The sequence below is a fragment of the Uloborus diversus genome, chromosome 9 (assembly GCF_026930045.1).
Source record: "Uloborus diversus isolate 005 chromosome 9, Udiv.v.3.1, whole genome shotgun sequence".
In the NCBI taxonomy this organism is placed as follows: domain Eukaryota; kingdom Metazoa; phylum Arthropoda; class Arachnida; order Araneae; family Uloboridae; genus Uloborus; species Uloborus diversus.
The window spans coordinates 108,193,239-108,221,192 of record NC_072739.1 but is presented as its reverse complement, the minus strand read 5'-3'; the positions used below and the strand labels follow the sequence as shown (position 1 = coordinate 108,221,192).

General features: G+C 31.1%; 1 protein-coding gene across 1 annotated transcript; it reads right to left on the bottom strand.

The window, feature by feature from the left end:
* Positions 1-347: 347 nt before the first annotated feature.
* On the bottom strand, positions 348-27,954 carry LOC129230431 (origin recognition complex subunit 1-like). The gene is made up of 11 exons (XM_054864830.1): positions 27,728-27,954; positions 22,963-23,025; positions 20,195-20,390; positions 18,622-18,707; positions 16,164-16,265; positions 11,830-12,001; positions 9,024-9,281; positions 8,179-8,298; positions 6,805-6,983; positions 1,579-1,703; positions 348-718 (listed from the first exon to the last, which is right to left on the bottom strand). The coding sequence occupies exons 1-11, from the start codon at positions 27,952-27,954 to the stop codon at positions 561-563; spliced, it is 1,686 nt and encodes a 561-aa protein (XP_054720805.1). The 3' UTR covers positions 348-560.

The window sequence follows — 27,954 nt, the reverse complement described above, 5'->3', positions numbered from 1 at the left end:
AGAAGTCGAGACATTTTTGTCTTACTAAAAAGCCATTCAAAGTAGAGCTTTTTCACTTCCCTCAACACCACAAAGGCAACAGTATTGCATTGATTTGTTTATCTTCAATATTACTTCTCCTCACTACAGCACTGTAAACGTTTAGCAAATAAACCCTCCTGAATAACAAATATGCAAGGCATTAAAAATACAAAATGCAAAAAGGCTAAAAACTGATTTTATTTTGACATGCAAAACAATTCTTAAAAGCATATAAACAGCATTTGTATGATTGTATCACTGGTAGAATATAGAAATACTCATTTAATCGTCAAAAATATCACTCAATTTATAAAAAAGCACTCGAAGTACAACTTTCATGCATAAATGCCATACACCTTTGAGGCCAGCATCAGGTTTAGACAATTAGCAATTTATAACCTCAATTTTGGTTTTAAAAGCTCATAAATGTTTCATGTTTAAAAACAAGTGCTCATAAATTATGCTTCAAGTTATTCCTAAAAATGTTGGACAAGTATCTTCTGGATACTTTATTGATGATTATTTAAAATTTTTCTTTATCATCTTCCTGTTAATGCATAATTAACATCATCAGAACTAACATTCAGACGAATTTTTAAGTGAAGATCATTGCGAAAATTGTCCACTAAAATTAGATGAGATGCAGCAAGCTGGCCACAGATGCTGGATACTTCAGAAGAGGTAGGGGCTGTTAAACCTTAAAACAGAAGGGAGAAAAATGGATTTACAACAGAAACTAATATTAAGCAATATTAAAAACTTTTCCTGCATTTTTTCAATGTAATCTAATTAACTGATCATGTATACATTGCAAGTATGCAATAGCCCTTAAAATAGTTAATGTTATAAACCATCATATTCACAATATCAATTCAAGCATCAAATTTTCAGCAAAGTATTGGAGATTTTTATTCTTTAGAACTCAGCTCAGAAGATATGTTTTTCCAAGTTTGGTTTTCCTAATAAGAGCCAACATTTGACGAAAAAAAAAAAAGATCTAGAACAGTTGCTCTTACAACTGTTGACCACATATAAAGTTCTTGTGTTCATTGAAACAGTCAAAAAAACACAAGTAGTTATTATGCACTTATTTTTGTACAGGAACTGGTTTTGGGTACGAAAAACATCTGAAACTGCTAACGTGTCAGTGAAAAGGGGCCAAATTGGCCAAGAATGATGCTTCCAATAGGGCATAAACCTTACAAATTAACTTCATAAGCAATGGAAAAATATAGTATTTCAAATATTTATTTTTCAAAATAATTAATGAACTGCAAAGAAAACAGAAATGGTTTACATTTTATTCATTAAGTGTTTGAGCATGATGTGGACGGATACTATTGTCGATAGTTTGGGGAAGGGGGGGGGGGGGGTTACGACCTCCATAACCCTCCCTTTGTATCCGCCCTTGAGGAAGAAAACGGTTGAGTATCATTGTCTTCAATTTATTTTAAACTCATTAACTACTGATTTGAAATTTGCAAGATGTTCTTTTAATTGTAGCATACTATTTCCATGACACTTTCTTATATTTGGACTAAAAGAAAATTACTTTACCTTCAAACCTACAAGTAGCAGTCATTTGCTGATAAACTTTCAAAAGCGTTGTTTCTTCTGAACCAGTCCTTGAGAATTCTGATAAAATACACCGGAAAAATATCTTTGCCATTACAGATGATGATCTGCAATTAAAAAAAAAACATTGAAAAGAAAAACTTTGGAAATTAAAAAAACCTTAAAGCTAAAAATTTACATAAATACTTTCCATAATGCTTCACATAAATTTTATTTTGTTTGAGGTTTGAGGACAAAATGTTAAACTCACTTTCATCCAGCAATAAACATTGCATACATTAAAACTTAATGTAGTAATAAAAAGTAATTGATTTTAAGAATTAAAAAAAAAAAAGAGGTTAGCAGCTCTTACAAAAATTAATTGCTCCATTCAATACAAATGAAAAATTTAAAAGGCCAATAAGAATAGAATAATTGAAATAAGTTTTTTCCTATTTTTGTGCACAGTAACACTCAGTCACTCATTAGACTTTAATTTAAATGACAATCCTCGCATTTAGTGCCAGAGAGTTTGAGAAGACATGAGTTTACAAAAAATGGAAAACTATCTTAACCCATTCCATAATCAGCCCGAAACCCCTTAACGCGCATGCCGCAGATAACGAACGGAGTTGCTTTTTGCTACGTTGTAATAGCGCTTTTCTCCCCATTTTGCTCTCGGGATTTTAATGTTGTTTTTGCTGTTCAGCTTGCATTCGAAAATCGCTTCGCTTTATTAGTTTTTTGGCACTGAATTAAATAGTGCAATATAATACAAGGTTGCTAATATGTATTGAAATATTCATTAAATTTACACAGTACATAACGGGAAAATAATAAACAATAGAGGATAGGACGAAAAGCAATTATTTTTGTAACACTAATTATTTTATTGATTTATTTTTCTTTTTGCTTTTATCTCAGTATATCATTCTTTTCTTTTTATACACTTAAGAAATCAAAACTATTAAATGTAAGATGATCTACCTTTCAAAAGGGCTCAACAAAATATTCTTCAAACAATTGACTGATCGATCCAACCTGTGAGAAAGGGATTTGAATGGACAAAAACGCTTTAACTGTGGGAATGATTTTCTGAGCGGATACAAAGTATTCTTCGGTGCCTTTTGATACATTGTGACCCTTCAAAACGACCAATAAACACAGAGACATCTCTTTGCTTTTCGGTTCTTTTATCGTAATTGCGATGACCTTTAAATCCCTTCTGAGCGTCCAGATATCAGCTGCTCAAGCGTGGGAAGTATTTTAAAGATAAATGAATACAAAAGATCAAAACTTGCGGCTAATCCCCTATTTCCCCAAAGGATACTTTTGTGCATGCAACTAAAAGCCCCCAGCTGAAAGAGGAATAACAGAGACTGCCTGGGCCGATTCCCTAAGGAGATGTCCCCCTTGGTGTCTTGCAGTCAACCCTTCTACATTATTTTCTTACAACAAAACAGTTTGAATCAGAAAGGAATTTCAAAGCAAGTTTTACTGCTTGTATTTGAGAACATGTCTTCAGAAGAAAAAAGAAGAAAATCTTGCTTGAAATCGAGTCGGATTGTTTTTCTTATTTTAAAACCTATTTGGATAAATTTTAGTTAGTTTGATGGGATTATTTACTAATTAAGGCAACTTGATTATTGAAAAGAAACCAAATATTTTATTTCTATTTTTAAAATCTCATAAAAGAAGGTGCAATTAAAACATTGGAGCTATTTTAAAACAATAAATAAAATCTGAAAAAGAAAGGGAAAAAAGGAATGTTTTGTTTTGTATGAGTAAAGCGAAAAGAACTCAAGATATTATAATTTCATTTGTACTGTAGTATATATTTTATGTTTTGCATGGTCAATTATTACGTATAATCAATGCGGTCGTCATAATTTTTGTTTGTGAAATTAAAAATATTCAAAACTGTATCACTAAAAATCCATCAAAGGATGAAAGGAATATAAAAAGTTAAAATTTAAGTTTGAAAATATCACGATGTAAAAATAAATAAATAATAAAAAATAATAATAGTATACAAATAAATAAAAAGCGTAGTAAACTCATTATAATTTAAAAAAAACATACTCGTACAAAATTAAGATGTGTAAGATAATTTAAAAAAAATGCTGTGTAAAATAAATTATAAAATTTGAGGATTTTGAACTATTTAGTGAAGGTTGCTTGTGTAAGAAGAAGGATTTTTGATAACAAGAAAAAAAAATCTGTTTATTTGCTTTACTCAGGCATAGAAATATTGTTAAATGTGTAAGGAAATATTTTCACACTTGTTCATCAGGAGTTTAAATGCCAGAATGCTAAGAAACAAAGCTTCCACGAAAAGATAAAAATATAATGCCTGATTATTTGAAGCATTATACGTGCCTGAATCGGCCGGGGCAGTATTAACACAAACTGCGCGGCCGATCCTGTATCGGCCGGGGCAAAGAATGGGTTAAGGAATTCACAGTTGCTCTTTAAGCACTGTTAAAAAAATGATCTATGCTGATCTTTGAACTATGAAATCCATCCTTTTGACGCTGTGAAATTTTCAGTACTTGACATTTTAATTTCCATTATTTTTTTTTAAAGCCTCTTGGGAATCAAATCTGAAAAAAAAAAAAAAAAATGCCTCTTGGGAATTTCCCACAGACCTGTTTTATTGATTGGAATTTGCAATCCTCATACTTGACAAGAGTCATGCCAATGAATTTCCCAGCCTTTACACATTAACTCTAGAGCAGTTTTTCTATTTAAGGAGGGGGGGTTGGAGTGCAATTTTTCTCAAGTTGTTTCCTCATCAGCTTATTTTCCAAGACCACTACAAACTAGCAGCTGCTTCAAATTCAAGCAGTATTGTTCAAACTAGAAAAAAAAAAAAAAAATAATAATAAAAAATAAATAATTAAATAAATTAGTGCAAGGGTCTGTTTTAAATTTTGAAAGATAGATGCAGGAATCTATTAGTTTCAGAAACAATTAAAGTGGGGAAAATTAACATTATCTAGGATAGTGTTTGTGATGGAACAGTAAAAACTATACAATACATACGGAAGAATAAATGATGCTGGAAGAATGAATTGAGGATCTATTGTATTATTTTGTATACTTTGCATGTCAGTGTGTATGTGTGTGACAAGTGATAATATAATCAAAGCAAGCTAAGGGCACTTTCAGTTTAATGATATATTCATCAGGTGTAATACAAGAGCCTCAATGGGCTATGTAGCACTAAGCAGTTAACAAGGTATCCAAAAAAGAACAACATGCTTTTGAAGCAAATTTTAAAATAGTCATAAAATTAGGTTCATGTTATGTACTTGAATTTAAAGATTAATTTATCAAAATTTAAAATTGTTTGTGTATTTCAATGAGTGGTTTGTATGTGGCATGGCACACATACAAATGGTAATCAAACAGCATGCCTAGATTGTGGCTTGCCTAGAGATGTAAAATTCCTGGAAATTTTGAAGTGGTGGAAAAAAAAACCGTTTTTTTTCTGGGTTTTTTCTGGAAAAATTGGAAAAAAATGGAAAATTTGAACTTTTTATGAATAAAAAAAGGGTTCCTTAATATATGTTTTTCTTGCAGCATATAAAGGGTTAAGCATAAAAAAATATATGCAATTCATACATCCTCTTTTTTCTGCTACACATAAAGCTAAATTTAATTAGAAAAAAATAGCCTATTTGTTTTATAACTAAGAGCTTTCTTGGTCAAACACCAGAAATAAATAAAATTGTGGTTCAACTAATAATATTAGGTAAGGTGTGTCTAATCATAAGAATTACATTTTCTATTTTAGATTGTTTTTGAAACTTGAAATAATAATAGTAACTATTGATTTTCAAACATGACTGATATTGTTTGAAAGAAAAATATGTATGATTTCCCTTCCTTGCTATGTAAATTTACTGTCTGAAAATGAAAGCTTTTAAGTTGTGATTTTTTCCACCCCAGTCTAAGTCCAAATCAAAACCAAATTGGTTTTTCTTTATCTTTCCAACAGAAATCCCAAACCAAAACTGTGTAATGGTATCTAGAGCTGAACCAAAACTCAAACTGGAATTTCAGTTAACTATACGGCCGTGTTAAGTACAGCAGTAAAAGTAGTCAAGCCTCCCCTTTTGAACAAAATTGAGTTATTATAACAAAGTTGTTCTCTGTTTACTATTTTACTTAATAATTTTTTTTAGTGTATTTGATCGAAAAAAATATATATTTTTTAAATCTGAAAAAAAAAAAAAGACATATGAATCAATTATATGGATGAGCCAAACTTTAAAACGCAATATCTCAGTTTGAGCTCAATTGCAGATTCCACTTTTGTGCTTTGTATGGCCGTATTCTAATTACAAATTGTGTAAATATTATACAAATTTGGAGACAGGCTGACTAGTAGAACCAACCCCTTACAAGTCAGCCTTTTGTTCACATTTGTTAACATTTACACAGTTTACATTTAGAATACTTTGTAATTAATACATGAATATGAATGTTTTTCGTGCTAACCCCACTGGTTGTTTCATACAACACTTAATCCTAATAGGTTGATATTTTGAAATTTAAACTGATTGCTGACTCTGCAAAAACCTGAAAAATTAGAGGAGACTGGGGATACATGATCCCATAGCGAAAAATGTACCAAAATCATCAAGTAGAGATTTGAAACCTGATAATTATATTAAAGTTATACTTGTACATAAAAACTGGCAACATTTTGTGTTCTTCATCCATTTTGTTTTAGCTAAAGAAATGAGTGTCTGAATGTGTCAAGGCCCTTAATACAACTTATAAAAATTATCCCTTAATATAATTAAATTATCCCTTAAATACAACTTAAAAAAAATTCCAAAGTGTAATGTTAATGTATTGACAGTCTTTAATAATTGAGCTGTTACTAATTTCATCCCAATTAACCAACTTAAATTTTTCCGTTAACTCAAAATATGATTTTTTTAAAGCCCTATTGTATTTTTGATGATGCATTTGAGTGTATGCAGAGCACCTAAAAAGAGAACTGCTGACTCTGGATGTCTTTCTAAAATGGCAGCTTCATATTTGCATATTAAATAGTGAAAAAAAAAAAAAAAAGAAATAACTGTCTGGCAACAAAATAAGTTACCTTTTAGAAATTAACATTCAAATAAAAAGATTTTGCAAAATAACAAAGCACAATCAGAACTCTATGAGCATTTTCCTTTCACATTGAACTATGTATAAAAATTAACTTACTTTATAGCAGAAATAAGAGGTGAGGAAAACATTTGTTGCAAAGCAATATCAACATCTTGCATTCCAACAAGACTTTTTTGACCTTTCTTCGGTGATTTTGAAACTTTAACTTTGGTTACCTCTGTGGCAAATCTACAAATATCTAAAGCTCTCCTAGCATCTCCTGATACAGCAGCTACCTTAAAATGCATTATGATAAAGTGTTATGAATACTTGATTACCATCTATTAAGTTTATATGATAGTATGGTTATGTAACTTAACATTATACAACTAGTTTGAACAAAGATTAAAAAGTAAAAATTTCTAAAGAAGAAACAATGATTGTAAATTTCTAAAGAAGAAACAATGATTGTAAGTCAGTAATCTTTAACATGACAGTTTTTAGCATAATACACTGGCAATCAGAACATAAGATAGGGTCCTCAACTAATGATACTCCTTGATTTATTTCCAAACAAATAGGAGGTGGTTTAAATCGGAATAGATCATAAGGTCAACATATAAAAATACGCAGAACAAAAAAAAAATGGGCCAAAATTTGAAAATTTCAGGAAACAAGAAAAAGGTATAAGTAGGCTAATCATTTCATGATATTGCTTCTAGTATTGGGTGAGATACAAGCTTAAATATTACATTCTACCGAAAACAAGAAGGCCCTTAAAAGTATTCATATATTTCATGTACAACAGTTTTAAAAACTACGAAATAAACATGTTGGCCACATCAAATTATCCACAATTTAATTATGAAGAGCAAAAATAATTAACATTGTCAATACCAGTTAGTGAAATTATTATCATGGGAATTCAATCTTATCCTTAACATGAAATCTATAGCTGAATTCTGATGTCTATAGTACATCTTAGAATGAAGTAACAAATAACAGAATATAGCTCAATTATAATTTCAAACAAGCCCACGTCAAATTTAACACATCATTATCATTAAATACCTTTAAATTCATTTGATCAGTAAGAAAATGCTACATGGGGAAGAAATACTTAACATGGTACTTAATTTTACAGCATAATAAAAGAGAAATTTCTGATATTTTATTAACACTGTTAACGTTAGCAATTTATCAAAAGCACTTTCAGCTGAACAACAAGTTCTTTTAGCAGGTTCATTATAAGTCACTTTAAACAACTAAAGAAGTGACTAAATGCATAATTTACCATTATAAATATGAAAAAATCTCAATCAGCTAAGAGAACAAAAATCTTATCAAATTTCAATTCTGTAATGTCAGAAAAAACAAGGATTAATAGATGATTTGCACTTTCTACAACTTGAAAATTATTCTTGAAAATAAACAAATTAAATTTTAAAATAAAAACTATTATCACATTGAAGCAAAAATGGCAAAGTTTACTTTTCTAGCCACTAACTGCACTGCATCAGGATCAAATACTTTCAGCTCTTGGATACGAGTCATTATAATTTCTTGAAGCTGCCTGAAGTTATAAGGTTGAAAAGTCTTTCTAGTAAGCCCCTAAACATGAAAAAGAAACACTTAATGCATATGTATTTTATGATGAAGATATAAATTGAAGCATACAATCTATAAAATTTACTATGAAATAGAGAGCACAAATTATTTCGTATAAAAAGAAGTACTTAGATCAGTGATTTCCTAATCTTTTATATCTGTTCCCTTTCTTTTTGTTAAAGAAATTGCCCTCCCCCCTCCCTTTGATAAATATAAATTTACAATTTATTCAATCGGTTAGAAAAACAATGATTTATTTATTTTATCGCATACTGTAAAATAAATACTGATAATTATACTACATTTAACAACTCATACAAAATTATGGAAAAAAGTTATTTGCAATACTGCATAAGTGAAATATTAAATATACAATGTTAATGAAATGAGTGGGCTTGCTTTTAAGCACAAATTTTCTCAAACTCTGGTGTCTTTAAATTTTTTTTTGATAGTCTAAGAGAGTGGGTGCGCAAACCCAAACGCTGTATCAATGATATATTGCTGCTTCTTACTTCTAAGGCTGATTTGATTTTGTGTGTGTATGTGTGTATTAAGAATGATAAGTTGGTAATAGTTGGATGCCCCTTTCAAATTAATTTACAATCCCCCTTCCTAGGGAGGTCGGCTCCACAGATTGGAAACCACCGACTCAGTCACAACTAAAAATATTTAAATAAGATAATTTAAAAAATAACTTTCACAAACTAAGTTTAAAATAACATAATTACCAATCTGCTAGCAATACGGTTCATCATCATACGCTCAGGCAGATCCATGGTATTGGCTATGGCAAGGACTATAAGTTTAGAATGCTTCTTTGTTGGCCAATCAAAAATGTTGTACATAACAGTCTGCTTCCTGGTCCATAAGCGATCTAACTCATCCACAAGTAGCACAACTGCATCTTTTTTAGGTCCTGGTTCAGTAAAATGTTTCTCAAGAAGACTGGCTGCTTGCTGTGGGGCAATAGTTTTCCCAGTCAAAGACTGAAAAATACAAGATAACTAATAAATCAAAGATAATACATAATGAATTTTAATCATCTAGTTTCTTCCGCAGATGTTAAAGTACAGTATGCATGAAGTTCAAACTATAAATAATAATTTACAACATAAATATATGATTTATATGTTAAACTGCAATAAAATAATAAAACTGAAGAGGTAAAAAAGGAGGAGAAAGCAGTGAATCTTCAAAAGTAAGTTCAACCACTTATTTTAAATCTACTCTCCATAGCTACAATTAGGTATGGTTTTGCTTTAAAAACAGAAAGTGACTAAAACTAATTTAATCTGCATAATCAGCGTAAAGAGCAGCAATACACCTTTTAAAGCTTCTTAGCTTAAACTAATTTTTTGCGATAATTAAGAGGAAAATATGGATGTAATTAGTATTCAACCTTAAATTAAAAATGCATATTCATATTGAATATTTTATGTAGAGCGTAAGTTCAAAGACAAATTACAAAAACATGCAGCCATAAAAGAATATTTGTTCAGGATGAAATGTTACATTTAGGAGACTAAGAAAATGCATTTGAAAAAACATTTTCTCAAACACTCAAACTAATATACAGTACATTCCTGATTAGGGCAGGCACGTTTTCGCCATAGGTAGAAAAAAAACGCGGAAAAAACCGTTCCCTTAAAGATACCTTTGTGCCACAGCAGTAAAAATGGAAATTATTTTTTTTCGAAGGAATGTAACAATCTTTACTTACCAATAGCTGAATAATGACAATTAATAAAATGACTTAAAATAATTAAATTTGTTCATACTCACTTAAATTTTTATTTCAGAACATATATTTTGTTTTTCCAATATAGCATAACAAAAAGCAAGTTTTGAAACTCTTTCTATTCCAAATCAATTTCTAGATTTTAAATGAACAACTGAAAAATAAGAAAATTCGCTCTACTGCTGCACTACTTGAGGAGCATGTTTGAAAATGTACAATTAAGTTGGAAGGAATTATAACATTAAATTATTAATTAAAACTACTGAACCATCTCTTATGGGGAAAAATATCTTGTTCATTGGTGGGTTTTTTTTCCAATAAAAAAAAAATAAACATAAGAAATAGTATTTAAAAAATGATGAAATGCAGATTGACTTCGCATTTTTTAAATGTAGTCATATTGTTTTTGAAGTATTTATTAGCTGCTTGAATGTTCAACTGTAGGTTTACATGTTTTTAGTGCCTACATATAAGTGTCTAATTACTGGACCCACTTAGTTGTTGTCTTTTACAGCAATATTCAGTACACCATATTGCTGTAAAAGACAACATGACTAACTTTACCAAATTGGGAGATTGAAAAATAAGCTTTTATTTCATGGATCCCTCTTCAGTATATAAATTTATTTGCAAAGCAGATTAGGTTTTTTATCAGACATGTGATTTTCAGAACTTTTAATGAATTCAATAATTTTTGAAAAATTAAAGTACTGTATGCAGAGACAAAAAAAAGGGGGGGAGGGGGGGGTTGCTAGATGAATTCAACATGTCTGTTAATTTTGTGCATCCAATTAAAATGATTGGATATACAGTGTACAGACACAAAAATCTATAGATTAACTTGCAAGTGTAGTTAAAAAAAAAAAAAAAAAAAAAACTGTGATTGTTCACACAATCATGCAATTTCAGTATTTTGCATCCTATTTAGGTCACATGTCTCACATATTTTAATTGACTATCCTCAAAAAACATTTTAAAGTTTTAAGTACCAAAATTCATATTAATGAAATTTGAAATTAATATTCTGATTTGAAGTCTCCATTGTATTATGTACAAAATAATTTTGTTTTTAAGTACATTTCTTGAAGTTCTTGAAGTCTAGCTAATGTACCTAGTTTTTGCCATTTTATGCCAATGTTGCCGGTTTGTTTTTTTCCAGTTTCCCACTGTGCCGGCAAAATGCCCAAACCTACTCCTGATTATCCTCGGAATTGGGTGGCACAGGTTGTGGATAATCCGATAAAATATTTAAAATGTAGGGCAAAAAAGATTAAAAATGGCTTGGCGGAAAAAAAATTGTACATAAAACTCAATACAAACTGAAAGTATATGTAGTAGGTATATTAAAAAGAACTGTATTTTACTAAAGCACATAAAAGCAATAAAGAAAAAGTACTTAAGCACAAAGATATTCATTCAACTCTTACTTTATGAAGAGTTTAAGTTTGTGAACTTTCAAATTTTGTAGGTCTACTGAGCAAAATGTTGTCTCGGCAAGCTAAAGAAAAAATAAAAAAGAAAACAAAAGAAAATGCAAGATGTTTTAATTTTTTGCAATTCACAGACATCAACACATAGCTTCCTTGATTCGTAGTTCGAAGCTTATGTTGATACTTACGACTTCAGATTAGTATTTGGGGACCAAAATATTAGCAAAGTTAGGCAAGACTGATCACGATTAAGGGAGAATCATCTGTCCACTTGATATAGGATGGCACTTGCACAATGTGATTTTTTTAGTAAAGAATGATGACAGTTCAAGAAACAGAAAAAAAACACAGGAAAGTGATCTGTACCTTAAATATATGTACATAACATTGATAAGGATCAGTCATCCACATCCCATTGACTTCTACAAATGAAAACACTGGAATTTCTCCAGTTTCTTTCTCTTCCTCAAGATTTCTCACCACTTCATGAACAGTAGCAGTTTTTCCAGTTCCAGGTACACCTGATATGTACATGCACCTAGGAAATGAGATATAAATTAGTAAATAATTTGGTAAGTAGTATGCTAATAACTAGCTTTATCTAAAAACAACAGTTATGGAAAAGTTAAAACTTCATTGTTGCCAACTTTAGGATATGAGCATCAGTAAAACTTTTTTATGCCCACTACTACTTCATTCAAGTAAGTATTTGCTCAAATTTAATTAAGAATGAACAAAATTAAAAATGATATAAAAATATGAGTGAAAAGGGTTAATTAGCTAATATATTTAACATTTAAATTAACTGATATGATCACCAAAATTTTAAGTGAAAAGTAATGAAAAAAAAAATAAAAAAAATCCTGAATTTAAGTAACTTGTAACATTTTCCAACTTTTCCCATTTAATTTCAATCATTTTGCTATTCGAATTGCCATCCAACACCGCTTTAATTAAGTTTTAAAAAAAAGGAATAATCTAGCTTGATTCAACTAGGATGTAAATGGATTGAAATTCCCAAAAGGTTGTGGCAAAATGGAGATCATGCAAGTCCTCCGCTAAGGAACATGAAATACAGCAAAACCTCAATAGTAGCCAACCGGTTAAGTGGTCACTCGGTTTAAGTCGTTGTTTTCCTTTAGTCCCGACAAGGCCACATTCACAGCAATGTAAGATGCTCCTCCTTTAATGGTTACCAAATTTAATTTACCCCAGTTAACTAGTCATTCAAAAATTTTTTTCTAAAAATTTCCTTTTCTTATCAGATCTTAGAAAAAAGCATTGGACTGAGTTGAAATGCATTGTGATAGCCATTTTTCCTTGAAATCTTGCTCCTCACTTCTGGTCACTCAAAGCATACTTCTTGCTGCGACTCTGCCTAGTGCAGAGAATCATACTCCATCGAGCAAGAAAGACAAAAGCTATTCTATCTGGAGAAAGTGTGTCAGTATTTAATATCCGTTCAAGGTACAACATATGCAGAATTTAAAGCTTGAAATATGTTAGAAGAGAGTTATTTAAAAGTAAGCAACAACTTTATCAGTCAACATTGATAGATTGTTTTAATGTACCTTAAGTAGATTAAAATAAGTTGTTATAATCATTAACTTATGTATAAGTAAGTGAAAATAAAACAAGCCAACTATAACGAATTTTTTTTTTTGCCCTTTTAATTCATTTTTAAGTTTGCACTAATTTATAGACATTGATTACATAAGTTATTGTTTTTCACACTGAATTCTACAGCTATTCATCAGAGTATTTGTGAGGCATCTTTTTTTCTTCCTTATTTTAGCACTAAACATAAGTGGTCAAAATCTTTTGGTCCATTGAGTGACGACTTAGAGAGGTTTTACTGTATAAGAAATGAATAAAATTATGGTACGCATAAAATTAGTAATGTCCATGTGGTAGAATCACACAGCAAACTAAAACAGGAGACTTTTACAGAGGTGGATGGAATTGGATTTTGAAATGTGTAAAAAATTGGGACTGATGTATAATAAAAATCCAATGATTGTGGGTAACAGTTGGCAAGTATGGAACATTCACTGAGCCTCAAAAGGCCTGGAGTGGACATTTATTATTTGAAGATGATCATAAAAACCTCATAATTATTTAATAACAGTAAAATGCTTAATCTATACAAGTAGGAAAAAAATAATTAATTAAAAGTGCTGATACAGACAAGCATCTAATTACCAACAATGAAAAATATTTTATTTACTGATAATGAGTCAGCAGCAAATGATAGATTCTTGCTCAACTTATTGCTGGTAGCTCAGGTACTAACTAATTTAAGTCTAGTAATAATGCAAACTAGTTTTAATCATTAGAAGCAAAATATCTTTGTGTGACTTTACTGTAATGCGTCCACACATCTTGATTTCAACGGGAGAGCTGGCGCAATGTGTTACTAAATGTCCCACTTTTAAGTTAAAGTACCACTAAAGCCCTGTTTTTTTGTTAAAGAGCCACCAAATGAGGAAAAAAAGTCAACTAGATCTTTCAATACTTTCATGGGGTATTCGTTGAATTCCCAGTAGCAGAAAATTTGTAGCCAGTCTGCGACACTATTTTCGGTAGTTAAAAATAATCTGCAGCATTATTATTAGTTTTATTTTAAGTTTTCATAAAATACACAAGTCCTATGTGAAGGCCAAGACTTAGACAATTTTCCAACTGGCCAGTGGCCACTAGACCCGAAAAACTTAGTGGCCACCACTGTCGTTGAGTTTTAAAGCAATAAGGGGGGGGGGGGACAGCAGCTTTCACTACTTTCATAAAAATAAATAGAGCTTTACACACTATGAAAACCAATTATTCAAGATATATTAATTTTAATATGGAAAATTTGCATTGAAATAGGTTTTTAAATTTTTGAAATTAGTAAATGAGAAGTTTGCAGGAAACTGCATTTTAGACGAAATATTTATCTTATAGCAAAGCCTTCAAATCAATGAGGATCAAACACAACTGTGCAGATAATAATTCGTATTTTTCAAAAAAATATTTTATAAAAAGAAAAAAAAAACATGATTTATTGAACACTTTATGTTATCTTCAATAGTTTGTGTTGAGGTAAACATCCAATTCTGTTTTTGGAAACTTAGGTAAGTAATAGTATCGTTTATTTCCATCTTGCAAATGACCAAACATGGCGTCTACGCTAAAAATTAAGATATAAATTTCTGAATTTGTTGCAAAAAAATATTTTCAAAATAAAAATCCTCACGAGACTAAACCTTAGTGGAAGCTTTAGCACTTTTGCGTCCAAAACAATGAGGATAAGGTGTAATTTTAACATAAAACTTTTCATTCCTCAAGAAAATTATTTTAAAAAATAAAAATAAAAAAATGATTTGCTGTACATTTTAAGTTATTTTCATTTCTTGGCAGAAAAATAAAACATCCAATTCATCTTTGTTTTTGAAAACTTTTGCACTTTTCTACTTCGATTTTGTGAATGACCAAATATGACGACTTTGTTTCTAGCTGAAATGCTGAACCATCCATCGCTCAAAAAGCGATCTCCAAACGATCTTTTCCAAGTTGTATTTCTTTTTTTTTTCTTTCTTTTATTATTATTTTTTTCTTTCTTTCTTTTTGTTCTTCGGTAAAATTATCTGCAGGCGGCCGAAAATCTGCGACGCACGTCTCGCAGTTTCTGCTACCCGGGTTGAATTCAAACAAATAAAATAACTTGAATTCAAACAAATTAAAACAAAATTCTTGTCTCTTGTTCTTCAAAAACATGACTTTTTGGAGAACAACAGACAAGGATTTTGTTAATGTTAGATAAGAAAATAGCATAAAGATAGTGGAACCTCAACTCCCAGAGAGAAAAAAAGAAAGGAAATTTTATGTTTGGAAGCATTTTGACAAGCGAGCTGTGTTTTGTTGTTCAGGAGCCATGAGTCCAAGATTTTGTTATGCTGCTTGAAAGCTGTCCACCTAATAATAGGACTTGTATATAATATAATATAGTAATGTCAATGTGTGAGTAATGACTAATGTGTAGTAATGTTAAATATATACTAAAAATGTCAGAGTATGCATTTTTTGAGAAGTGCTGCTCATAGAATCTTTAAAATAAAATTTCTGCGATAGAAATAAAAGAACCGCAGAAATGGAAATAGACCATAGAAATAAAGGATAGATATAGGAATGGTAGATCATTGTCTCATTGTATAGATTTCCAAAATAGTCTACAACATTTATTCGTCTAACAAAGCTTTTCCTATTGCCAACATCTAAATTTTGGCTTCTCTCTTTTTTCAAATAACAGAGCAAGGTCACTTTAAATTGTTTGTGTAATAAAGAAAGTCAATCAAGTCTCAATTTAAAATCTCATTCTCACAAAAAAAAGTAAGATAGGTAAGTTTAAGAAGAGTCACACATAGTAAAATGTTATCAGCATGGGCGTATAGGGAGGGAGGGGGCAGCTGATCCCATATACACTCAATACAATGCATTTTATAGAGAAAAACAACACAATGCATAATAACAAAGCTTCAAGAACTGGAGGAGGAGGAATCGACTTCCCTAATCGCCCAAATAAAGGGTCTGCCCCCCCCCCCTCTATTTTGAGCTTGTTATCAGAAACAATGTACAGACAAGAACATGGCTCCTCTATTTGAAAACTACACACAAAATAAAAGATTCACTAGAAATTGACTATGAATGTCAATATATTTTACCCTCCAGTTTGAGCACACAAACATCCTTTAACAAATGTATAAATATCAGAGTATTCTTCTTCCCGACAGGGCAAAGACTTTGGCACAGCAGATACGTGAAGCCTATAAAAGAAAACAATCATATATTTTTTTTAAAAATCTAGTTTTCTATTACGAAATACGAAGAACAAAGCACATTGAATGCCTGATTTTATTGTAGAGAATCATAGCACAATTCAAAGTACATGTCAGCACAGGAGAATTTCTGAAACTAAGTGTTTTCAATGGTTCCTGAAAACTGCAGTTTTGCCAATGATTTGATTACAATAATTTGGTCCTAATTTAAGTAAACTAACTTTAGGGACAAAATCCAAGAAAGATATTTTGTCACAATTTATTGAACGATTGGAACCGACAATATCAAATCTTTGCGATTTTCACCTATCTACGAGGCAAAAAAAAAATCCAAATATATCCACTATATGACCGTATTAGGACACTTTCAAAAATTCAGGTTTTTACGGATTTCTCAAGAAACAAAAGACCAATTGCTCTGTAATTTTTAAAAACTCCAGCTGTCATATTCCAATAAAAATTAAGTCTACTATTCATTTAGGTGACCAGCAACAAATTGAGGACACAAAACAAGATTTTTGATCATCTTTCATTGTAAACAGCTGGGAATAAGCTATAATTTTCAGAAATAAGTTAATGAACTACATAGAATTTATTTTTATATTTTCATGAAAGTATCGCTTATAACCACGAAGATATAAACATTTCTTTCAAAAATACAAATTTTTGTTGAAGGTTTTCAGCTTATAAAACGCAGAGTTTTCCATAACACATTACTAAATTTTCAGAATATTTCACAGTATACAAGATAAACATAATAATAAAATTTGAAATTAAAATATTGAAAATTTGATGAAATATGAACGTTTAAAGCAATTATTTTTTTACTGTGCATGTGTGAAAGATAGCAATTTATAATATTCATAATCCAAAGCCCAGATAGATCTTGCAACTCATTAAAAAAAATCCACCTTGATATCTTCGAAATTAAAAAAAATATCAGTGAGCTAATGAGCCAGATTTCAATATTTCTTGGATAGGTGACGAATGGTAAGGGGTCCTTTGCAAAAAGGCAACACTTTCCTGTTATCGTGCAGAGTGCTCCATGATAAAAATGGATTATTTGCGAACTATCCACCACGATTCGTCACCTATCCAGGAATGATTGAAATTCGGTTCATTAGATCATTGATAATGTTTAAAATTTTTAAGATATTGAGGTAGAATTTTTTAATGAGTTTCAGGATCTATTTGGGCTTTGGATTATGAAGGTTATAAATTGCTATCTTTCGAGCACGTGCAGCGAAAAAATAATTGCTTTAAACGTTCATATTTCATTAAATTTTTAATCTTTAATTTTCAAATTTTATCATTATGTTTCTCTTGTATGCTGTCAAATATTTTGAAAGTTTAGTAACATTTAACGAAAAACCCTGCATGTTATGAGCCAAAAACCTTTAAATAAAATTTGTCTTTTTGAAATAAATCCAATAAACTCTCCGTGGTTATAACAGATACTTTCACGAAATTGTAAAAATAAATTCTAGATAGTTCGTAAACTTGTTTCTGAAATTTATAGCTTATTCAAAGCTATTTACAATGAAGGATGATCAAAAACCTATTTTTGTTTTCCCAATTTGTTTTTGGTCCCCTAAATGAATAGTGAATTCAATTTTTATTGTAAAATGAAAGCTGGAGTATACCTTTTATCTGAAAAATATTACAGAGCAATTGGTCTGTTAATTCTCATAATCTGTAAAAATATGAATTTTTCAAAGTGTCCCAATATTTTTGCTCATATAGTTTATCTATGAATACTGTTAAACTCTGAGTTAATCTTATAAGAGGTAGAAAATGCTTGAAATAGGAATAATTTGCTTAAAACAAATGAAGGATTTTCAAAAGTCACTAAATAACACCATGTACTTCAGAAAACACTATAAAACCATAAACTAATGCATCAGCTAGCCTTTTCTTGTATAATTTTAATTCTAGTAAAAACTAACATAGTGTAAATTTATTACAACAAAAACAAGCTATTTAAAATGTTAGCTGCCATATTTATTCATGATGAAATCCTAGTCCACGAGCACAGTGAAGGAATTCAAATTTTTATTTTGTGCTTGTTAGAGAGTTCAGTGTCTATAACTGTGACTTATGTGACAGCTAAAGCATAAATGCTTTCCATGACCAAAGATTTGTGGACTTAGAACTCATATAATATCAGTATTCCTTTAATCATAAATGATTAGAGAAGTCTGATTTAAAGAGCTCAACAAAATTCAATGATGCATGTTTTGGCTTTTCATAAAATAGCTCGCTTACACAATACCTAGTTCTCTGGTAGCCTTCCTAGTTTTGTTACCTTTTTGCTAATTCAGAGCAGTAAAAAAGATGCACTTACCTCTGACGAGATTCTTCCAGAACATTTTGAGGAGTTTTTAGAGGAGTCTTTCTTTCAGGTATGTTCAAATTTCTGTCTTTTTTCCTCTATTAAATAAGATAACATAGAATTTTACCCATGATGCACAAAATAGTTATCTACATGTCATGACTATATAGTTGCAATAATTAATAAACAAAATAACTACTAAGAAACCATAACTTCCTACTCCTACTCTGAACAGGTAAAAAATTAAACTTACATTTTCCAATTAAAAATTTTTGTTTTTAACTTGTATAAAGTAAAACATTAAGCAGAAACATTCAACAATGAAACCTTTGCCTTTAAAAACTGCCTGGAGAAGGAAAAGGTTCCGCTAAGATCATGCTAGCAGTTAGACTTTTCTTTCAACTAGTACGCAGCAACAAGCTGAATACTTAATTTTAGTTATCAGAAACCACACACACACACAAAATCAATGTCACAAGCAGGAAATAGCAATAACATCTGTAGACTATGTGTGTTGAGGATACTATGCAGTCCTTTTTTTTTAAATGCAAAACATGTGAACTGATGAATGAAAAAACATGCAACAAAAGCATTTTTGTTTTGTGTATTGAAAGAGAAAGGGAGAGAACATAGTTAACATTTTAAGACACCAATAATGCCCAATATTAAAATTAACTAAAACTTTTAGAACAAATGGGATTATGACATTTTTGGAAAACATGGTAACATGTGAAAACAAGATCCCCCCCCCCTTTTTTTTGGTTAAAAAAAAAAAAAAACTGACCAACATGTTAGCCAGACAATCACTACTTGGTACAATTTGCATTGCAAAATATAATGCTATTGCTATCATGTCTGTACTAAGGACAATACTATAAAATAAGTTTGTTGAAATTCCATTTAAAATATCAAATTGCTATCTCATTTCCTTCAGTAAATCCAACTTATCATCATACACAATATCATATAATATTACCAAAATATACAGGCTCAAAACAGAATTATATATTTAGCATCCAATTCAAGCAGAAAAAAAAAATTAAAAAATAATTAAATTTCTAACGGTTTTATTTTGTAAAATCAGTGATTTCTAAAACTGATTTTAGAATTTAAAATAAAAATTTTTTAATAAAATTTGATACAGTATTGATTGGGGTAAGTGGGTCACCCTCCTAAAACTGAAATATGGATAAAGTTTTCACACTTTTTTGCACTGATCAGGTTAAATTTCATCACAGTGATTGGTTTTGCACATATTTGGGTTTTGTGGAATTTTTTTCTAGGTCATAGTACTTAAGTAAAAAAAAAAATCTAAAAACATTTTTTTTTGCGAGTTCAAGCAACATTTTTCAAAGAAAAATTCCAGGTTAGTTTTTATTATTTTTATGATAATTAATTTTTCATGTATAGTTTAACTTAAAGTTCACAGCAACAAGAGTTTTTGTATAAAATATTATTAATAAGTGTTTAAGAAGAGGGGTTCCACTTTTGCTATAAGGGCTAAGTAGGTCCCCTTATAATCAAAAACGAACTATTCGCAAAGGGGCTTACCCCAACCAACCCTATAAGTTAAAAATATATTTACAACAGAAGAAGGCCTCTTGACACTTTGTCTTGATCTGGACTTTTTCTTATCTAGTGGCACAGAGTCGGTGATTGAATCATCTGATGAAGAAGAGTCGATCGAGTGAAAATCACTCTCATCACTATCTGAATCATTTAATGATAGTAGTTTTGAAAACTTATCACTAAGTTTTGGGCTTGCAAAAGCACTATATTCCCTGAAACAAAAATAAATGGAATCAAATGTTTTGCTATTGATTTCAAAAAAACATGGACAACATTAATTATTAAACCATTCAAAAACCAAACACATAAACTACTCGTAGGATTATTTTATTTAACTTTTTCTTTTCTGGCAGAGCTTAAACTTAATGAAAGGAGTCAAATAAAAGACTATACACAAAGGGCTCCTGATAAGAACAGGTGCTGTTTAAAGTTTAGTACCAAATGCTCCATGTTGTCAAGTTATAAACATTTCCTTGTTAAATGTGATTTTTGTACCTCAAAGAATAATGCTAAGATATTCAAACAAAGGCTGGTGACAACAACTGACCGGTCATGATAGGAAAAGGTGCTAATCAGCTTTTGGAGCCAATTATTTAATCGGTTATTTTCCTGTTAAGGGCATGGGACAAGAAGTAGTAGGGGAATGAGGGGTAAAGTGAAATGGTGAAGTTTTTACTATTTAGTGCCTGATATCTGGTGATAATTTAACTACATAGAGACACGTGTAGTCTATTTCAGTCAGGAAAACATTATTTGTAAAGATCAAGCATATGACAATAAAAGCAATTTTCTAAATTTGATATTCATGTTGCGAAATTGTTTTGCATGTCAAAAATTAGTTCTGAAAACATAAAATAATTATGTTCTTGTTATTAACATTTTAAATATTAATTGAGAGCCATTAATATTGGTGAAGTATTTATCTATTTCATATTAGGCTTATTCTTACTTTGAATGTTTTTTACAATAACTCAAGTGCATTGTGGAGGCAATGTGTTATAGTTTGTTTGATTTACTTATTCAATCATTTATTAAATTACTGACGCATTTATTTATCAATCAATTCATTTACATTTCTTCATTTAATAATTCATTTATTCATTCACTAATTTTCCTTTTTATTAACTATCTTATTTACTTTTTTTTTCTAATACATTAATTATTTTACTTAATAATTTATTGTTTCATTATCCATTCATTCTTTTATTAACACATTCATATGATCAAAAATATTTTCAATAATCAAATAGAAAACATTTTATTACAAAAATGATCTGTTTTACAATTTGACCCATGACAAAAAAAAAAAAAAGGAAATTTTTTTTACTTTCTTGAAGGTACAAATTTATAGTCAAAAATATAAAATAGTATTTTAATGCATGTTTTATTGTAAACTCATTGTTCCTTTTTTATGTACATTAATTTTCAAAACAAATTTCAGATTTGTTCATTTTGAAAAAGTCAAGTTAAGCACTTAATTTTGCCCCAAGTTCCATAACAAGAATTCAAATGAAAACTGCTAAAGAATCTAAAAAGCACCAATTTCGATTATTTTTAGGTGCCAACCACTTCAAGGGAGTGCCCAACAATGAAACTTCTCTCATCAGAGCTGCAAACTTAGAGATAGAATGTCTCCTAGCATTTTGAAGTCTACAACTCGTTTAATCCAAAATCAGCCCGACACTGGTTTCTTTTGGGTAGTGCTACTGGTCGAACCCCAGTCAGTTGATCACACAATAGCTAACGACGTCAGCGGTTATTCCAACCACTGCTGTTCCCCAACCCATGCTTCATCTAACACTTTCAGTTGATATGTGGTTTTACCTCGCACAAAAAAATAACGCACAGGTGAAAAATACTTATTATTTGTCAAAAATTTCATGTGGTTAAATCAACCAGCTTAAATTGCAGTCCAAAGTGGATCTAAATGTGAAGTTATTAGAACGACTTCGGAAACAACCAGTTAACCAGTAGCTCAATAAGAATGCTCTGGTTAGTCATCACTCCACAAGTAGCACTATGTGAACATAACTTGTGTTCCTGGTCATGATTGAAAAATTAATAGTTCCAGGGCTAAAGGAGTTCTCTTACATCCAAGGCTTAACTTGTGTGAGAGCTCAAATACTGTACTGTTACGTGAAATACACCGCCAGCTCAATCAATTCCAGCCGAGGACTGCAGTTTCGTCCTTATTAGCACTCATCAGCCCGAAGGTGGTATTTCACGCATTTCTGCCTTAGCCCTGGCTATAGTGCAGTAACTTACTGAAATTACTGTAGTTGTTGTTGATGTCATATCCATAGTTAATAAACACTAAGGAAAGATTAGCGACATTGCCTTCTATACAATTTTAAGTAAAATTTAACAAATCAGAGAAAGTTAGAATATTCGGGTATAAAAATAAGTACTGAAGACTAGATTTCTCACATATTTTTTGCTAAAAATCAAGCAATGTTCGGTGAAAAAATAATAAAGTAACTACACAGAAATTAGAGTCCTCTTTTTGCTTATTCCATTCACTTACAGACGCAGCATATATCGTCGCCTCAGAGCAACACTAAGACATCTAATCCCAGGAATAACACTAAGATATCCTACTGTTGCTCTGAGACAACGATATGGAGAAGGCAAAATTTTTCATAAGCACTGCAATTTAAATTAAATTCAAATTTATTTATTTATTATTTTTTAAAGCAACTTCAAATTTACTTGATATCTCAGAGAACAAACAAAAAATTATACTTATAAAAAAAAAGGCAATTAAAATAATAACTCATTTCTTACCTTTTCTCTTCATAATAGTTGATAGATTTCACTTTTCTACCAGATCGTGTGACACTATATTCCCTATCGGAAAAAGCATCATCAAAATCATTCATTGAAGGTTTAAATAACTTTTTAGGAGAGGGGCCTGGTGACTTTTCTTCTTTCTTTTTTTTATTTGGTGTACATAATTTGCTAGAAGGCTTTTCAACTGTTTTTAATTCTTTTTTCGGCGTACATAACTTACTGGAACACGTGCCATTAGGTTTCCTCTCCTTCTTTGGTGTATATAATTTACCAGATTCCTCTACAGGTTCTACACAGTCTTTACTATATGATATTGTTTTTCTCCTTGATCTTGCTTGCCTTTTACTCAATGGTGTTTCTAATTTTTCCCTCTTAGAGTTTGGAGTAGAAATAATACCATTTATTTTCGGCAGTCTACTTGGTGTATTAAAACAGTTGTTTATAGCATGGTCCCTACAAAGTTTCTCCGTATGATTCTGTTCATTAAGATGAGAATTCAAAGAAATGCCATTCCGGAATTTGGCAGTTATAGCTTCCACAGATTCAGTTTTTGAACCAGCAATTAGTATTCTTGCACCATTATGTTTGTTTTCAAGAACTCTTTTGTCTAATCTCCTAATTAAGACTTTAGGATGCATTGGTGTACCCGATGGAGTAGCACAGTATAGCTCTTTTTCTTTCATAGGTGTACCTAAAGAAATATAAGCAAATATTTTTGTTTAAAAAAAAACATGTTTAAAATTTTGCTTAAAATGTATGTTGCTTCTTACCATTTTTAGATTATCCTACATAAAAAGTTTGTCAGTGTAGTTACTCAACGCAACATTAGTGTCAATGTTTGCGCTCAACTATCCATAACCTGGGTCCGAGGGACCCATCTATGAAACAGATTTGGGTCCTTTGGTGCAGAAAATGAGTCCCATAAATTTTAAACAGAAAATCTTACTGTATAAATGAATAATATAAAAGTATTATACTTGGGGAAAAAACTAAATTGGTTATTTTTGCCCCCTTTTTTGTGATTATCATTGTAAAATTATTTTCAAATAATACCTTCAAGACTTAGTTATTTGAGAAACTATTTGGTCAGTTACACTGAGATTATAACACTCAAAATTTACTTTTATATAAGTTGGATTCTACCATGAAATACCAAACGAGTGCCTCTGATTGATCAAGCAGAAAGCACTCCTTTGTTTTCCTAGAATTTTTTCTAGGTGAAAATACCCCCCCCCCCCATGAATGATCAACTATCATTAGCAATTACGTAGAAATAGAAGAAAAAAATTGCAAGTGAATGCACCCAACGCAAAAATTGCGATCGCAAAATGAACCACTCTCACATGAGTGTTTTTCGTCTTAAATTAGTATAGGGTTGGTTGGGGTATATGGGACCCCTTCTGAGCATGGTTCGTTTTTGAAATGTTATATAAAACTTTTGAAACAAAAAAAAATTAAACTTATTGTCTTACTTTATTTCAGACATCATTAATAAACAAAAGTTTATTATTATTTTCTAAAATAATGCTTCAACTATTCTTAATAATTATATATTTTTTAAAATCGGATGCGTGTCCCACTTACCCCACAGTAAGGAGTAAGTGGGTCACCCCTCTTTTATTTGAATTCAAATGAAGCATATCTAAAAAGGGAGTAAGAAGGTCTTACATGATAAAGTATGTAAATTTTTAGTGTGAATTATTTATATGTAAATGCATCCATTTGTAATATATTTACTTTCTTTTAAATCTGTATCACGGAAAATTTTAAAACAAAAAACAAAACAATTTCATTTGTAAAATTTATTAAAAGCCCATAGGTACATATTTTACTTTTACATATAAAGGTGTGTTTAATGGACGTAATACAGTTGAGTAAGATCAATTTTGGTAAATTAGCCAAAACTATAAGTTGAAAAGGAAATTGGAAATACTAAATGACTGCGTCTATGTAAAGTTGGCTAAGGAAGAACCATTATTACTCCAACATCATCTACACCATGCCAATAAAAAGTGTCACTATTTCTATTCATTCTTGAAAAATGTAAATTCAACAGTATTTTTAAATTTGTATCATCAACTTCTAACATTAGCTCTACTTTATAGTTTATTTTGATGTAAACTTAACAAACACATAATCACTAGCTTTAGCAGTTTTTGTAGCTGAACTATCAATTCCTACTAGGTCATCATAGTCGTCCTGTATTTCACTAATACAAACATTTAAACAGAGTTGCTTTTGATTTTGAAGCAAAAATTTACGGGTAAGTTCTCTTAAACACTTATTAATAATATTTTATGCAAAAATTCTTGTTGCTGTATGATGTCCAAGTAGGAATTTAATTTAAGTTAAACTACATGTGAAAAAATAATTATGACTAAGTGCTATGATCAAAAAAAAAAAAAAAAAAAAATCCACAAAGCCCAAATATATGCAAAACCAATCACTGTGATGAAATTTAACATGATCAGTGCAAAAAAAAAATGAAAACTTTATCCATATTTCAGTTTCAGGGGGGTGACCCACTTACCCCAACTAACCCTATTTGACTTTATTTTGAATCTTTTCAAAATATCTGTTTTGGCTTTCATGCTATTTTCAAATTGGTGCAATCGATTAATACCTGACTTTTGCAAGTACAAACAAAAATAGCCCATCAGAAACTGATGAACTACTAGAAAAAGAACAAGGTTAAAGTGCTTTTGTATAAAATTCAAGTATTCATAAGCAATTTAACAAAAAAAATGTGTGAAGTTCAAAACTTTGTGTTTAGTGCGATCAGGAAAATGTTCGCCATTTTTGTTTCTCCCATCCTTTTATTGGGGATGCAAAATAATGATTTTCAAAAGTAATTCTGGTTACATGAATGCAAAATAAATATGCTTTTACTGTATAGTTGCCTTGTATTGATTCTGAAGATAGCAATTGAAACCACTATTACTTTTAGCATTTATTGCTGTTTTCAAGAATCTCCATAAGATAAAAGCTGAGAGGCAGCTAATTCTTAGAATACAGTACAATGGGATACTTATGAACCTGAGATATTTTGCCCCCTGAACTCTGCCCAGGATGTCACTGTAAATTCCAGTCTTATACTAAAACTCAATTGACTGGTCAACAATAGAGGTGTTTGAGAACAGCTGATAAAGAGATAGGGTCGTTTTAATTCCTTTCTGTTGAATTCTCCTGGTCATTGAAGCTTAAAAGCAATTACTAAATAGATCTTCAGCATTTTCCCCAATTTTTTTTCTGGTTCTTCTTTTTTGGGTTTTCTGTCTCCAAAGTTGCCTCCCTTTTGTGCGAATTTGCAAAAAAAAAAAAAAAAATGTTGGCCTTTAAAAGGTAGACCAACGGATGTGGAATGGTAAGTTCGGGAGAAATGAAGCAATGGAAACTGAATTTCAATTTAAATAACATTTTATTCAAAACATGTGTAAAATGTAAATAGGCAAAAACAATCAAACATTTATAAAAAAGCACATCCCCTATTAACAATTCAAATATAATAACCCCCCCCCCCCCCCCAACAAACAAATATCACAGAGAAATATCACAAGATTCAATTACTTAAAAAACTATCAACAGTTCTAAAACGTTCCTAATATTTTTAAAAATTTTACCCTACGCCATGCCACAACGATGGTAGCTGTCCAGAAAACTATTTTAAATAATCATACCACTGGAAGTCCATACTTTAAACTTGGCACACATAACATCGAAGGCAACATCCATCTGTCGGATGTTCAGACGAGTTGAAAATGTCCACTCGTGGACGGCAGACCAAAATCCATGGTCAATCAATCCCAGGCACACCCATGCCACAGAAACAGCAGCACAGGAAATTATTTGCCCAGCTTCAAGCAAAATAAGAACCTTCCACTAGCAGAGGCTACCTCACCATATAGTGGATTCAATCCAGTCCGACTTGCTCCGTAATAGAGTATATGAGACGAACCTTCCGGCTCTGTTAGGCCTAATACTTAAAAAAACATCAACTCTTCAAATTTATATTCCTTAAAAAAACACCTTTGTTACTTGTAGGGCACTGTCTTAGAACATCCTGCACTGTTAGCAGGCTATTGAATCTTGTTACTACATATCTGAAAACCTCCACGTCCTCTGCGTGGATAAATCAATCTTATTGAGCACACACGCTCAAATCAAAACACACCGTCTGCAGAACGGAAGCAAATTATAAGAGATCGATTGATTGATTGACTTTCTATTTAAACCATCTCTGTTACCGCGACGCAATGACGTGACATCATCAAAATTTACATCTCTTGCATCTGAAAGCAACTCACAGTTAATCCTTTAACTGTTGCTATTTCTTAAATTTACTTTCTTGACTGCTACCAGCAGAAAGATCCTCAACTCTTGAGGCCTGACGTCACGTCCGCCAATGGGCGAAACACGTGATTGACTTGTTGGGTGTTTAGTCACTTGGGGATTTCTCACGCTCAGGGTTTTAAGGGGGGGGGGTAAGTGGCAAAATTAAAAATTTGGAGATAACCAGTACACATGGTAGGTGAACATCTCCTCTGTCTTGGGGCAAGAGATGGTACTAGTAGCCCTGGTAGTTGCTGCTATACAGGGTGCCGCAAAAAATGGCAACTTTATTTTTTTGTATAATTTTATCAAAAACATTTTTTTAACAAATGTAACAATTAATAACAATAGCATGGACCTATGGTCATAACATATTCAGCCTGTTTCAAAGTGGCCTCCTCCGGCGGCGATACACAGGTCCAGACGTGACCTGAAATTTTCAGCGATGGGCCACAGGTCCTCCGGCAACAATCGAGCCCATTCCCGGCGCAAGGATTGCTTCAACGCCTCCAAATTTTTGTGGGGCTTAGCACAGACCTTAGCCTCTAAAATTGACCACACGCTGTAATCCATTGAACTGAGGTCCGGCGAGTAGGGCGGCCATTCCGCCGAGGAGATTAAATCTGGAAAATGGGTCCTGCACCAGTCTTGCGTCAT